We start from the raw sequence: 13,201 nt of genomic DNA, 5'->3' as shown, positions 1-13,201 counted from the left end.
GGCAGGCAATCAGGAACGGCCCCAGGAAGAGAAACAACATCATACACGTGCAGCAAGGCCTTTGCAAAGTGAAGAGGTTACTGCTCTCGTATCCCTGACTCACAACAGGGCAGTGACTTCCTGTTTCTTTTGCCCCCTCCATCCTGCCTTCCACCGGGACCCAGTTTGTGCCCCTCACAGCACCAGACCCATGTAGCTCGGGCAGGTACTATTCCACACTAAAAGTGGTTATATGTCCAGTTCAGCCAGCCCAGATCTAAAGTGCCAAGGCCAACACTGTGTCCCAGGAGCAAAGCTGATGAGAACAACAGACTCGAGCGAACAGGACAAAGCAATACGCCTTGCACTGGTGTCCTCTGCCCTAACCTAAGTGTTCCAGGAGTCAAAGGGACAGGTTTTCTAGAGGCCAGCTCCTAACTGGGAATACAAAGAATGTTCAGGGAGGATAAAAGATATTTATAGTCATGCCTCAAAATAAATGTGAGGGCCAGGCAGTGCCTTTCAGCTGAGCTCTCCTCCCGAATTCCAGGCTGGGTACCATTGATAATGCTGTTTGCTAGAGTTTAGCTCCCTTCCCTAGGGAAAGAGAAGATGGGAAAAAGACTTCATAAATATTTATCATTGCCTCAAAAAACAGAAACATCTGCTAAAACCCGAGAGGGTTCTTGGTGTAGGGGTGTATGGGATTTCAGGAGGGCCAGTCATCATAGCACGGTTCTCCTAAGTCACACCACAGAGAGCATCCCATGGGCCCATGGCTTTCCTCACAGGAAACTGCAGCGGACTGGGGCACTTGAGCAGACAAAGCCCCACAGTGACATTTAGTCTGTGGCCATCAGAAGCACAGGCCTGTTAAAATGCCCAAAGGCGAAAGAAGCTCTCCAGTAGAAAAGGTTCCCCTTTCACAGGTCCCTCTAACTGGTCAGCTGCCTCTGCTGGCAGGGAGACCCCCCCCCCCCACTCACCCCATGCAAGTTTTCCTGCAGGTCTTAGCTCGGCTTCTTGCTCACTGATTGGGTCCAGCACATACCTCTTGGTCATGGCCATTCCTAGCTCCTCCTCTAGGATTATTCAAATCTTTTCTCATCACTCTCACTCTCTCCCATCCCTCCTGGAAACCAGTTCACATTTAGGTCTCTGATGTAAACGGAAACCCATATTAAGAACATCTATTGGAGTTCCCCTCGTGGCGCAGTGGTTAACGAATCCGACTAGGAACCATGAGGTTGCGAGTTTGATCCCTGCCTTTGCTCAGTGGGTTAACCATCCAGCGTTGCCGTGAGCTGTGGTGTAGGTCGCAGATGCGGCTCAGATCCCGTGTTGCTGTGGCTCTGGTGTAGGCTGGTGGCTACAGCTCCGACTGGACCCCTGGCCTGGGAACCTCCATATGCCACGAGAGCGGCCCAAGAAATGGCAAAAAGACAAAAAAAAAAAAGAAAGAAAAGAATATCTACTACTGCTGTGTAATCAGTGGCATCTCCTTCTTAGCACACACCACACAGACTCCAGAAAACCTTTCTCTGGCCCAGGACGGGCAGAGTCCTGATGGACAAACAGGACCCAGAAAGTTCATCCTTTGGGGTGGGCCATGCTGGCATAACAGAGTTCTCTGCACAACAGTAGAGAGATGCTTCTGAGTTCCAGGACACGAGACAGACAGAAGCCATCGTGATTAATTTTCAACTAAAATGGTTTTACCTTTGCGGGGGCATTCATTTGGAAGCCTTCTTTGTGAACAAAGCAGTCTATCAAAATCAGTGAAAATAAAGTGCTCCTTTCTGGTGATTAATCAAATACTCTTAACAGCCTCTTTTTCTTTGAGGGAATGAATAATAGCTGCAATATAACAATATCACAAACCTGCTTGTTTTCTTTCTCCAGAGCTTCTACAAAGCATCGTGTAAACACTTGAAGAGCGGCTAGTACTTCTGGGGCTCCATCAGTTTCCAGGAGCGCGTACCTGAGCAATGCAAAGCCAGATCACAACGCGTTCAGTGATTAATCTGGCAAACATGTGAACCTAAACACGTAAAAAGGAAAAATGGAAATACTCTCTTTGTGCCATAAGCTTCATAGTTTGTCAACTCATTAGACTTCAGTCCTTGGATGAAAACAGGGGAAATCTATCACTCCCTTCTCTAAAGACCGTCTTGAAAAGTAAAATGTCCAGAGCTCCCTTTCTTGGCTTTTAAATTATAAAGCACTTTATATCCCTCCCCCACGGGCCTGGAATGCTCTTTACAAATATTTGTGCACCGTGTGCCTGGAAATGCAGCATTCACAGACCTTTGCTTTTGCCAGTGGAGAAGGAGGTGCCCAAGGGGTTAAAATGGTTCAGTCAAATCCACCTAGCAAAGTGGTGGAAGAACCTCTGTGCTTCTGGTTTGGCTTCTACGCATTTTCATACAACTAACTTTTATGTTTGTTTAAACGACAATAACAAAATCAGTGGAAACTCTGTTAGCTTTAAACTAAAAACAGCATTCGGACTTATTTCTGTGCTCATTTACGCTTAAAGTTGGTATGTTTCAAGATCAACTCAAGTGCTGGATTATTTGCTATTGTAAAAATTCCTTTCTGCAGTGTCTGCTGTCTGCCCCGGGGCCTCTATTTGCTGAGTGCGAGGGGGATGGGACAGAGAGGGTAGATACCTCGCTGCATCAGCGCCCAGGAAAGAGGCTAGAAACCCTCCCCAAGAGACAAGCCCCCTGTGAGGGGTCCAGCCCCCAACTACTGCCAGCCATAACCCAACCTGGCGTCCTTGTCTCTCTGTATTGCAAGTCCAATGCATTTCCCAAAGAGTCCTGCAGAATGAAAATCAGTGGGTTGTAAGATAATATGCATAGGTTATTCTGCCTTTCAGAAGAGCTCTGCTAAGCATGGCATTATTTATTATTCATGGTTTGCTTTCCCTCTAAAATCCTTTAAAAAGATCGGTCAGCCCTCGTGTGGTGAAGGTAGAATACTACTACCCTTATTTTGAATTGAGAAAAATCCTACATGAGTATTTAATGATTTAAAATCAAACTTGATTCTGTTTCTCTACCATTATTATCAGAATTTTAAAAGGTTAAAAAAAGATATTTATATTCATTTCTAGCCATTGGCTTAAAAAATTTTCTTTTTCTTTTTTGGCTACGTCTGCAGCATGTGGAAGTTCCCTGGCCAGGGATCGAACCTGCACCACAGCAGTGACCAAAATTGCGGTGGTAACAACGCCAGGTCCTTAACCTATTGCACCGCAAGAGAACGCCACTGGCATTTAAATATACACTGAAAGGAAGTTCCTGTCGTGGTTCAGCAGTTAACGAACCTGACCAGTATCCATGAGGACATGGGTTCGATCCCTGGCCTCGCTCAGTGGGTTAGGGATCCGGTGTTGCCATGAGCTGGGGTGAAGGACACAGAGATGGCCTGGATCCAGCATTGCTGTGGCTGTGGCGTAGACTGACGGCTACAGCTCCGATTCAATCCCCTAGCCTAGGAACCTCCATGTGCTGCTGGTGCAGCCCTAAAAAGACAAATAACACACACACACACACACAGACATTTGGGTTTTACCAAAAAGCTCAGAGGGATAAGTAGTCAGAGACAAATTCTCCCACGGTATAGCCAGAGAGTACCAGAGCAGTTTTTATATTCATATTTGGAAACTGAACCATTGAATTGGTAGCAGAAACAATATTTACCTGAACATTTCATCAACAACTCTGAATACGGCAGGGTGGCAGGCAGCTTCGGGCTGTGAAGGAAAAGACCGTGAGAAAGTAAAATACCAGAAGTATTTTATCAATAATGACTTGCTCTTATTGGGCAAATGAGTTGGCCAGAACTACTGGTGTCTAGAAAATGGGTATATTCCCTTGGATTAGAAAAAAAGAAACACTCGTTTATGGCCAAAGCCCTGCATACAAATGCAAACAGCATTCTCTTGGGGCAAGGGAATGACAGGCAACCTTTATTTCTTCTTTATACTCCTGTATGTTCCACGTTGTCGACAATAAGTCCATATGATGCAGGAAAATACAGTCAATAAGTATCATGGAAAATTAAAAAAGTACCTTCCACCAGCATGCTGTAATGACACAGAGCCTGCCTATGTGGCTAGTTTTACACTAGGCGCCCCATGGGTCTGATCTCTTCACATGAATTAAAAGTGTCTCAAGGTCAGATCCGGGCCTACAATCTTTTCATTCCTGGTTATTAGGAAATGAACATAATAATTCAGAATTACTACTGAGAAAAGTGGTGACCACTATCTGCCAGACTAAATAATATCACATCTTAGTACACCATGAATTTCGCAGCTTGAATTATTTAGAAATGAAAAGAAGGTTAATGAAAAAGAATAAAGATAACATCATTTTGAATGATGAAAGCAATTTACTTTATTCCGCAAATATTTTTGTGTTAGGTTTTGATGGTTTAAATCTGTAGAAGCTGATGTTCAGGGGCCCGGGAGGGGCTTCAGAGGGCCTGACCCAGATTCCATATCTTTTTGGCCAGAGCTCAAAGCTCAAAGCATGATAAAGCCAGAGGAAAATGCCATTTGTGTTCTAAAGCAGATACTTCACAGTAGCAACCAAATGTTTAGAATCAGGCTCTAAAAAGAATTTCTTAGATTCATATTGGACTATATATGACTAGCTTGGGGAAGCATTTTTTCATATCCCCTCAGCAAGAAAGACAGAAGAAAGGATATGCGTTGCCTCTTAAGATTTCTAGACCAAGCTGGAGAAAGAATGGTGCCTATCTCCCCAGACCCTTCCACTCTGCAGGTCTGTGCTGGGGTTTTGAGTTGTAACATTGAACGTGTGCCATCTAGTGTTCACACACCGCCATTACAGGCTGTCACGATAAGCGCCAACCAAAGGTATTGCCCCTTGTTAAAATGATGGGATAATTCCCTTTACTTAAAGTGAGAGCTTTGCTATTTGTGAGTTACAAATCTCCACGTTTTAGGTAGAGTAAGCCACATCCCTAATCCTTCACTGACGTCCATTTTTATCTAAAAGGAATAAATTCATTATATACTCAAGAAAGTAATTTGTCAGAACCATGGTTCAACGGCATACTTCTTGGCATTGATCACAGGCAAGTCAGTTAACTCTGCTTCTCAGCCTCAATGTAAATAATAAGTTATTAAAAAGTCACTGGATATATGCCCAGAAAACATAGACTTTTTATGTATTCATAATGGAAAACTCAAACAAGGGAAAAGCATGCCTTGAAGAAATGTGACTCATCAAATTTGCCACAATTTCATATATAGACAATATGGATCTTGAATCAGTGTTTAAGACCAATAACACTGTCACGTGCTCATAGACATGACAAAGACAGACATACAGAGCCTGCAAATGCATTGATAGAAAATAAGACTAACAGAAGTTCCCGTCATGGCTCAGTGTAACGAACTCGACTAGTATCCATGAGGACTCGGGTTTGATCCCTGGCCTTGCTCAGTGGGTTGAGGACCCCGTGTTGCCGGGAGCTGTGGTATAGGTCAAAGACACAGCTTGGATCCTGCGTTGCTGTGGCTGTGGCGGAGTCTGGCAGCTACAGCTCTGATTCGACCCTTAGCCTGGGAACCTCCATATGCCTCAGATGCAGCACTGAAAAGACAAAAAAAAAAAAAAAAAAAAAAAAAAGAAAGAAAGAAAGAAAATAAGACTAAAATTGAACATGGTAAAATAGAGCCATTTCTTTGGTTCTAAATGGTTGCTACTCTAGAACCAATCTATAAATTTGATGCTAGTTGAAAAGCACTCAGTACTAAATACAAGGATTTCCAAACAGCAAAGAGAAGGCCAATCCACTGTGTAGAGCAGGTGACCGTGAAGGCCAAGGGGAAAGCAAGAAAGTTCTAACTCAGCTTACTGAAAGAGGACTAGAGCTTGGACATACTGCTCTTTTATGCAGTTTCTTTCTTTCTTTCTTTTTTTTAAAAACAAAACGGCGTAATCAAATGTTTTAAATGTCTCCAGACTGTGTGGAATCTGCCTGTTCTCTCCTTAGATTTCTTTCTGTCCAAATATTTCAGACCTTTGCTTGTGCTCAGCCTGCTTCCACAACCTGTTTTAGCTTTTAAACCAGAGAAGATGCCAGGAGGCAGGGGAACCCTCCTGAAGCAGCAATGGCAAAGATTTTGATTTAAAAACCAGACTCCCTTGCCACTCCAGAGCTGTGAACAGCTCTTTCTCATCTGCGGCCTTTACTGATGGTTTTAAAAATGAGACTCTTCACACTTCCCAAGCACATAATTTCAGGGTCATGGAGTCCCCTCATGAAGCCGGGAGTGTTCACAGGCCAGGCATGTGTCCCAGTGACAGCAAATCACAAAAGCAAACTTAAGCTGCTTTTCTTATCAAGGGAATCCTCCAAATAGAATTAAAGTCTTAATTTATGCTTCTTTGGAAGCCATAAATTCCCACCACCCCCCACTCCCGCCCAAATCTTTTCAGCCTCCATGTGAGGGAAGAGGCAAACATTTAACCCCTCTGGGTCCTGTTTTATTTGTAAAAGGGGACGCAACACTAACACAACAGGCCGCCCTGCAACCCAGGGCTCCGGAGCTGAGCTCTGGAGCCTCGCGATTCGGGCAGTTATCTTTCCTATTATAATGAGGACAGAAAAGAAAACCTTTCTTGAGTTCCATCTGTTTGGCTGTTTTTCTCCATCCTACCAAAATCTGTTCCTTCTCAAGCTCTTTTCTCCTCCATCTGGCCTGACGATTTCCACGTACGATTATTTCAAGTGCAGGGAAACCCTGTCCCCAGGAGGCCATCAGTAGCGGGAGCTGTGCCCTTCTCCCCCCCGCCCCCGCGCCTCGCGCTACTCCAACTCTTTCATGAAATGTCAGAGGACGGACGGAAGATGAGCAGGGAGAGCTCCGGACTCTGGTCTCCTTTTTCTCGTGGACCAGACTGTTCTGGGGGGTGTGCCTCCCTTTTCTCCTCTCCACAGCTACCCAGGACTTCACTGTTGACCTCCTCTGCCCAGCACACACCGTTCCCACCCCTCAAAAAAACAGGGGAGGAGTTCCTGTCTTTTTCTCACCTAGCCCTCTGCTCTACATAGGGCAAAGGAGGGTCTGGGCTGCCTCTTGCTCCCTGTGCACTGGTGGTTTGCTGGTGGTCTCCTTAGCTTGAAACCCGCTCCAAATGTGTTCTCCTTAGTGGACAAGTCTGCTTTGGCATGAAAATGCCTTGTGGCTCAGTGGTTAACGAATCTGACTAGGAACCAGGAGGTTGCGGGTTCAATCCCTGGCCTTGCTCAGTGGGTGAAGGATCTGGTGTTGCTGTGAGCTGTGGTATAGGTCGCAGACGCGTCTCGGATCCCACGTCGCTGTGGCTCTGGCATAGACCAGCAGCTACAGCTCCGATTCGACCCCTAGCCTGGGAACCTCCATATGCCGTGGGTGCGTCCCTAGAAAAAGACAAAAAGACGAAAAAAACAAAAGCAAAAACAGAGGAAGACTAAGCAACATGCAGTGCCCAGAGGTCGTGCTGTCCAGGCCTGCATTGTGGGGAGAGGAGGGGAAGCCAGCTTGTCACTCTGTGCCGTGAGCCGTACAAATAACATCCATGCTTGCTCTCTGCCTTTGGCGTCTAACCTGTTATTTTCATCCTGATTCATCAATGATTATTACAAGCCACTTGTCACGTGAAAAAGGCCTGAGAACAGGGAAGAACAGAATTCCCAGGAAGAAATCTTTGCTTTTCTCTATCATTTTCTGATTCTCTCCGTGTGTGAGAAAGGGAAATTATACTATGATTTGAGGTAATTCACAGACAAAAGTGGATGCCTCCTATAAAAAAAACAAAAAGGCAGTGAAGACACAGAAAAAAAATTCTCAAGCCTTCTTCATTTATCATCCTTCATACATATTTTTCCTAAAAAATAGAGAAGTTTCAGGTGAGAGGTAAACTGAAGTTCAGGAAGCCTGGGATAGATTCTCTTTCACAATCTATTTTTATGTGGTTTTGTATAGTTTACTCCATAACAGTAACAAAAAAAAAAAAAAAAAAGGCTAAATAAGAAGTTTTCCCTCCACTTTACCTAACAGCTGGCGGTAACATCCTACCATGCAGCAGACTCTTCCAAACCCTTGACAGGCAGGAGCCCATGTGCTAATATATATATTATAAATTAAAAGGTGACTATTCATCAAAAAATAACTTTCTTCTACAAAAAAAAAAAAAAAAAAAAAAAAAGGAGATTTGGAGTTTCCGTTGTGGTACAGCGGAAACGAATCCAACTTCCGGGAACCATGAGGTTTCGGGTTTGATCCCTGGCCTTGCTCAGTGGGTTAAGGATCCAGCATTGCCGTGAGTTGTGGTGTAGGTCACAGATGTGGCTCGGATCTGGCATTGCTGTGGCTGTGGCGTAGGCTGGCAGCTACAGCTCCAATTGGATCTTTAGCCTGGGAACCTCCATATGCCATGTGTGTGGCCCTAAAAAGACAGAAAAAGGAGATTCTTCATAAGTTTCATTGCAATAAACTATTGAGTTAAAAAAATGGCTAAAAAAAAATCTACTTAAAAAAATCTTCACATTTGTCATGTAAAACAAGGCACCTTTATAAATAGCTATTTTTTTTTTATTACGCATTTTCTTCTTTTCTACTTTCAAAATACCAAACGTAAGACTGTAAATATCCCTTTTACATTTTAGGATTTATTTTGTTTCAAAACATTCAAGTTTCTTTCAACAAATTTGAGCTTGGAAAAATTACTGTTTCTTTTTAATTTTTACCAGATGTTGTTTATACTACAAACACTTTTTTCAGTACTCCATAATGCAATTATTGTTTAATTAGTGATAAATCTGTCATTTCTCGGCTTTAAAAAAAAAAACAAAAAACTTAACAAGTACCAAATGTATGTTTGGGTTTTACTTTTGCCCGCACTCTCTGAGAGCATGAAGACACAGGGATGCCAGCTCTGGATGCTGAGCAAAATCCCCCAAATCCCAAGTTCCTCTTCTAGCCTCGCCCAGTGGCCTCCATCCTGCTTGCTTGTTCAGGCTGACTGGGAAGATAGCTCCTTAGCCCCCTGCTGCTTCTTGGCTCAGCCTCTGAGTGGCAGTGACCTCCCAGGTCAACTACTGCCCTGTTTTGTTTTGTTTTTTCGTTTCTCTCCCTTCACCTCTGACTGGTTGCCAGGTCCCGCGTCCCCAGCAGTGAAAACAGAACTTGCAATGTGGGCCTTTCTTTATAGACAATACTGGGTGATCTGGTGCCCCCATGAGGTCGATGCTGGAAAGTGCAATTACTGTCTGAGAGGTTTTTTTTTTTAACCTTAGCCACAAGCATAAACCACCTCCACACTTTTCTCTTCGACCACTGCTAAATTATCTACTTCAGCTTTTGTTAAATTACATGCGTCACATTAAAGAGCTCAAAAAGGAAATGCTTAAAAGACTGCTAATGAGAACGCAGGAAAAGAAAACCCTCGAACACTAGTAAAAAGTTAATCAGGCAGAGAAAACTGACATCATCCAGGATGTAGGGTTAATTCTTCAGTATAATCTTTTCTTAAAGGGGCACTGCGTTTGGAATTTTGTGTAAAAGAGGTATCTTTTTCTTTTTGAAGTGACTGCTATCTGGAGAAGGAAAACAAGAATGCATCTTATCTCCTATGTGGGATCTCAAGGAGAACACTGAGGTATCTGCATGTTTATTACTCATAACCTCTTATTAGGACAAGAACTAATTTTTCACCCTATCTTTATTGACATATACTTGACAAGATAAAAAACGAATTTTAATGGAGCTATGAAGAGAATAGCAGGAGTTTTCTTTCTGATTTAAAATCTGAATTAATAAAACCAAACCGCACCCCAGCCCTCCTGCACTCGCCCTTTCACGGGCAAATCTCTGGACCCAGCTGGAGGGGCAGGCGGCATGTGGGGCCTGCCAGCAAAGGATGGAATGGGAGGGCATGGGAACCAGGGTATAGCCTGGCCCTGGCACACAGCGGGGCAGCCAAGCACAGTGCCACCCAGCCAGCATTTTTCATTCAAATGTGGAATATCAACAATAGCTTTCTGGGCTCCACAAACAGAATTGTAACTGGAAAACATAACATCCTTCTGATTCAGGGCCAGCCTTGGGAAACCAAACAGTGCCAAGAAAGCTGCATAATTAGCAAGTGGCTTTCACTGCTTTTTGGTGACATCGGGTCTGAAGCTATGGGTTATAGTCTTCATTGCCTCTTCTGTCAAGGGAAACACAAGACCACCTGCTTTTGAAAAGTGTTGGTCTACTGAGGAGATGACAAACTGAGGTTAATACCTCATTTTATTTAGGAGCACCACATGTGGCAGGTGGCCATGAACTTGGGGGAGGTCCAGCCCATGGGAGCCAAAGGGTGAGTCTCAAAAGTAAAGCGGTTTCGAAAACTTATCTTTATTTTTGAAGTCAAAAATGCATATATGCATTCAGAATTCAGGTGATTATTCGATTAGAGCCTTATTATTCCTAGTCTTAATGGAAACTATCAAGCCCGAGTCCGTGAGAGAACAAAGAACACTTGCGGAGACCATTTCACTTTGTACAACCTGTACCACGCTTTTATCTTTTGTTTTTGCAACATCTTGGTAATTCTAGAATTTCCAGGGCTAATTCTGGATAGTCCCAAGAGATGGAAACATAATTAACAGTGCTCCACATAAAATACAAGCTAGGTAGACCATCACACTTTAATTACTCTCAGAATCCAACGCTAATGTCATAGGCATCGGGTTTCTTCTGGACGAAAAGCACAGCAGCCCTGTGCTATCCAAGCCTTCAAGATCTCTCTGATACTTCTGCCCGGTCCTGTCACTGCACCGAGATACTGCGCCGTGATAAGTGAATCAGATGATGCAATTAGGAAGCAGGTTCTTCAGGTTACCCTTCTAATCACTCGGTCACGGCACAGGCTTATTCCAGCCTGCCTGGTTTTCTGGCACTATAGGCCCCGGGATGCCGAGGAGAGCGGCCCATGCCAATCAAGGGCTGGCAGCTCCGTATTATAATTATCTCCTTGAACCATAAGGCACAGAGGGGTCACATCCTGCCAATGCCACAATAAATTAAACCAAATAACACTCCCTGGAATCCCCCTTGGACCATGATGGAAGCTCTGAATCTCTATACATGTGATCCTGATAAATGCTTCTGTAAATCAACGGAGTGCAAAACTGTTGGGGAAAATCATTTTAAGCCGTAAGCTGGAGACCAAAGGCTACAACCACGTGATGTCTGATGAGCGTGCCCGCTTTCTCTCTCTCACACAACCATATTCTGTGCTTGCTGAAGTGCTGCTCAGGCCCGAGGGCCACAGGGAAAAAGGATGTGAAGAAGAAGGTTCAGAGAAGGATTGCCAGGTTGCAGAATCCAACCAAGTTAGAGAAGCTGATAAAACTGGAATTTTCCTATAGGGAGAAGACTTGATGATCATTGCACAGCTATAAATGTAATAAATTCATTGAGTAATAAATAAATAAAATGAAAAAAGAAAATTGAATAAATACCTTCGCAGGCAAAGAAATAGCCCAGTTACTGTATTTTGCCACTGAAAAAGGACCAGAGAATTAAATTATAGCATTGCCTTTAGAAACAGATTTATCTGATAATAAAGGTAATGTTTTGAATGGGCTCTGGGGCTTTGAAAACCTTTATTTTGAATGTTATAATTATTTTAATATAAAATACATCCTTATTTCTCACCTTAATATGCATCTCTTTTGAATGGGTGAGATCAAGTACTAGTTTTGCTAAAAGTAACTCTCTCTGGGCCCTTTTGGTCTTTATAAGTATCTTCTTTTCTTTGTTCTTTTATTTTTTATTTTTTATAGCTGTACCTGTGGCATATGGAAGTTCCCAGGCTAGGGGTCCAATTGGAGTTGTAGCCAGGGGCTATGCCACAGCTACAGCAACGCAGGATCGAGTTGCATCTGTGACCTACACCACAGCTAGCAGCAATGCTGGATCCTTAACCCACTAGTCAGGGCCAGGGATCGAACCTGAATCCTCGTGGATACCAGATGGGTTCTTAATCCACTGAGCCACAAAGGAAACTCCTCTTTTTTTTTTTTTTTTTTTTTTTTTAAATTCTATCAAACACTGTAAACTTCTAAATCAATTCGGAAAGCAGCGTAACTGTTGGCAACTGCAACACTGTCTGTGGTCATCTGGGAGGCTGCAGAATGGGAAGGCAAAGAGGAGCCTGGAAATGAGGGAGACGGCAGACAAGCCATGGTCACATGCGGGAGCTGATGCGGAGGGATGAGGACCTAAAGAGAACTGGGATGTAGAGAGAAAGCAACTGATTCAGTGAGGATTCTGTTACACGGCCTCCAACTTGAAAGAGAGAGAAACAAAACAGTTCTAACTGAATTAAACCAATGGAAGGTGCTGGGGAGGTGGGGGCTGTGTAAGCAGCTGACCCCAGTGCCCTCCCGGAGGAGATTCACCCTGCCCCCAACCCAAGTCTCAGCTCAGTGGGGAGGTGAACACTCTCCTGCCCACTTTCCTGGCCACCAGCTTGAGGTCCGAATGCTCACCATCTCTCTCTGAACTACTTTTCTCCATCTGTACAGTAGGAGGAAATCTCTGTGCCGTATCTCCCCGAGGTTACAAAAGCTGAAGACAAAATATGTCAGCGCAAACTGAGGTTCCTGTAAAATAGACGCCCCAGGAGCAGGACACCTCCTGTAGTTTTTAAATAGTTTTTTCAGCGTGCATTGGTCTTTATTCCTGTTCTTATAAAAAGGCACATAAATTCCAGAGCTGCCTCCCACAGAGCGAAAACACTCCGACTGGTCTGGTTCTGCGGACTGCCTGTGAGCCCAGCCCCTGAGCTGGACTGGTCAATGGGTCCATTTAGTCCACTTGAGCCCCTGATTTCCCAGGCCTGAAAGGACCCAAGTAGTGGGGAACCTGGACAGCCCCGGCATAGGGGGGGGGGGTTCAAGGCTGGCAGGCTTACCTCAAAAGAAAATGGACAGAATTCTTGGTTGTTTTTACCAGTTTTCTGGGGTTTTGTTTTGTATCCCTTAAGCGTTTTGTTTTTCCTCTAGTGAATGGCTAAAAGTTTATTTTTTTGGATGCTTTTCTTTGTTAACTGATTCCTCCCATTGTTCATAAGATTTCTCACTTTTTAAAACTTAACTTTTCATGTGGAAATAAATAGTTTTTAAAAATGTGTTTTAT

General features: G+C 43.9%; 1 protein-coding gene across 4 annotated transcripts in view; it reads right to left on the bottom strand.

The window, feature by feature from the left end:
• Positions 1 to 13,201, bottom strand: part of FANCC (Fanconi anemia complementation group C) — a 258,726-nt gene that overhangs the window by 20,133 nt on the left and 225,392 nt on the right. For all 4 annotated transcript variants that reach the window (XM_021064601.1, XM_021064599.1, XM_021064600.1 and 1 more), the window contains 2 exons: positions 3,690 to 3,742; positions 1,861 to 1,960 (listed from right to left, as the gene is read on the bottom strand). In XM_021064601.1, the coding sequence (XP_020920260.1) occupies positions 1,861 to 1,960; positions 3,690 to 3,742 (153 nt within the window). The remainder of the gene's footprint in view (positions 1 to 1,860; positions 1,961 to 3,689; positions 3,743 to 13,201) is intronic.

The sequence above is a fragment of the Sus scrofa genome, chromosome 10 (genome assembly GCF_000003025.6).
Source record: "Sus scrofa isolate TJ Tabasco breed Duroc chromosome 10, Sscrofa11.1, whole genome shotgun sequence".
NCBI classification, from domain to species: Eukaryota; Metazoa; Chordata; class Mammalia; order Artiodactyla; family Suidae; genus Sus; species Sus scrofa.
Note: the sequence above shows the minus strand (reverse complement) of the source record. Positions and strands in the feature narration are given on the sequence as shown.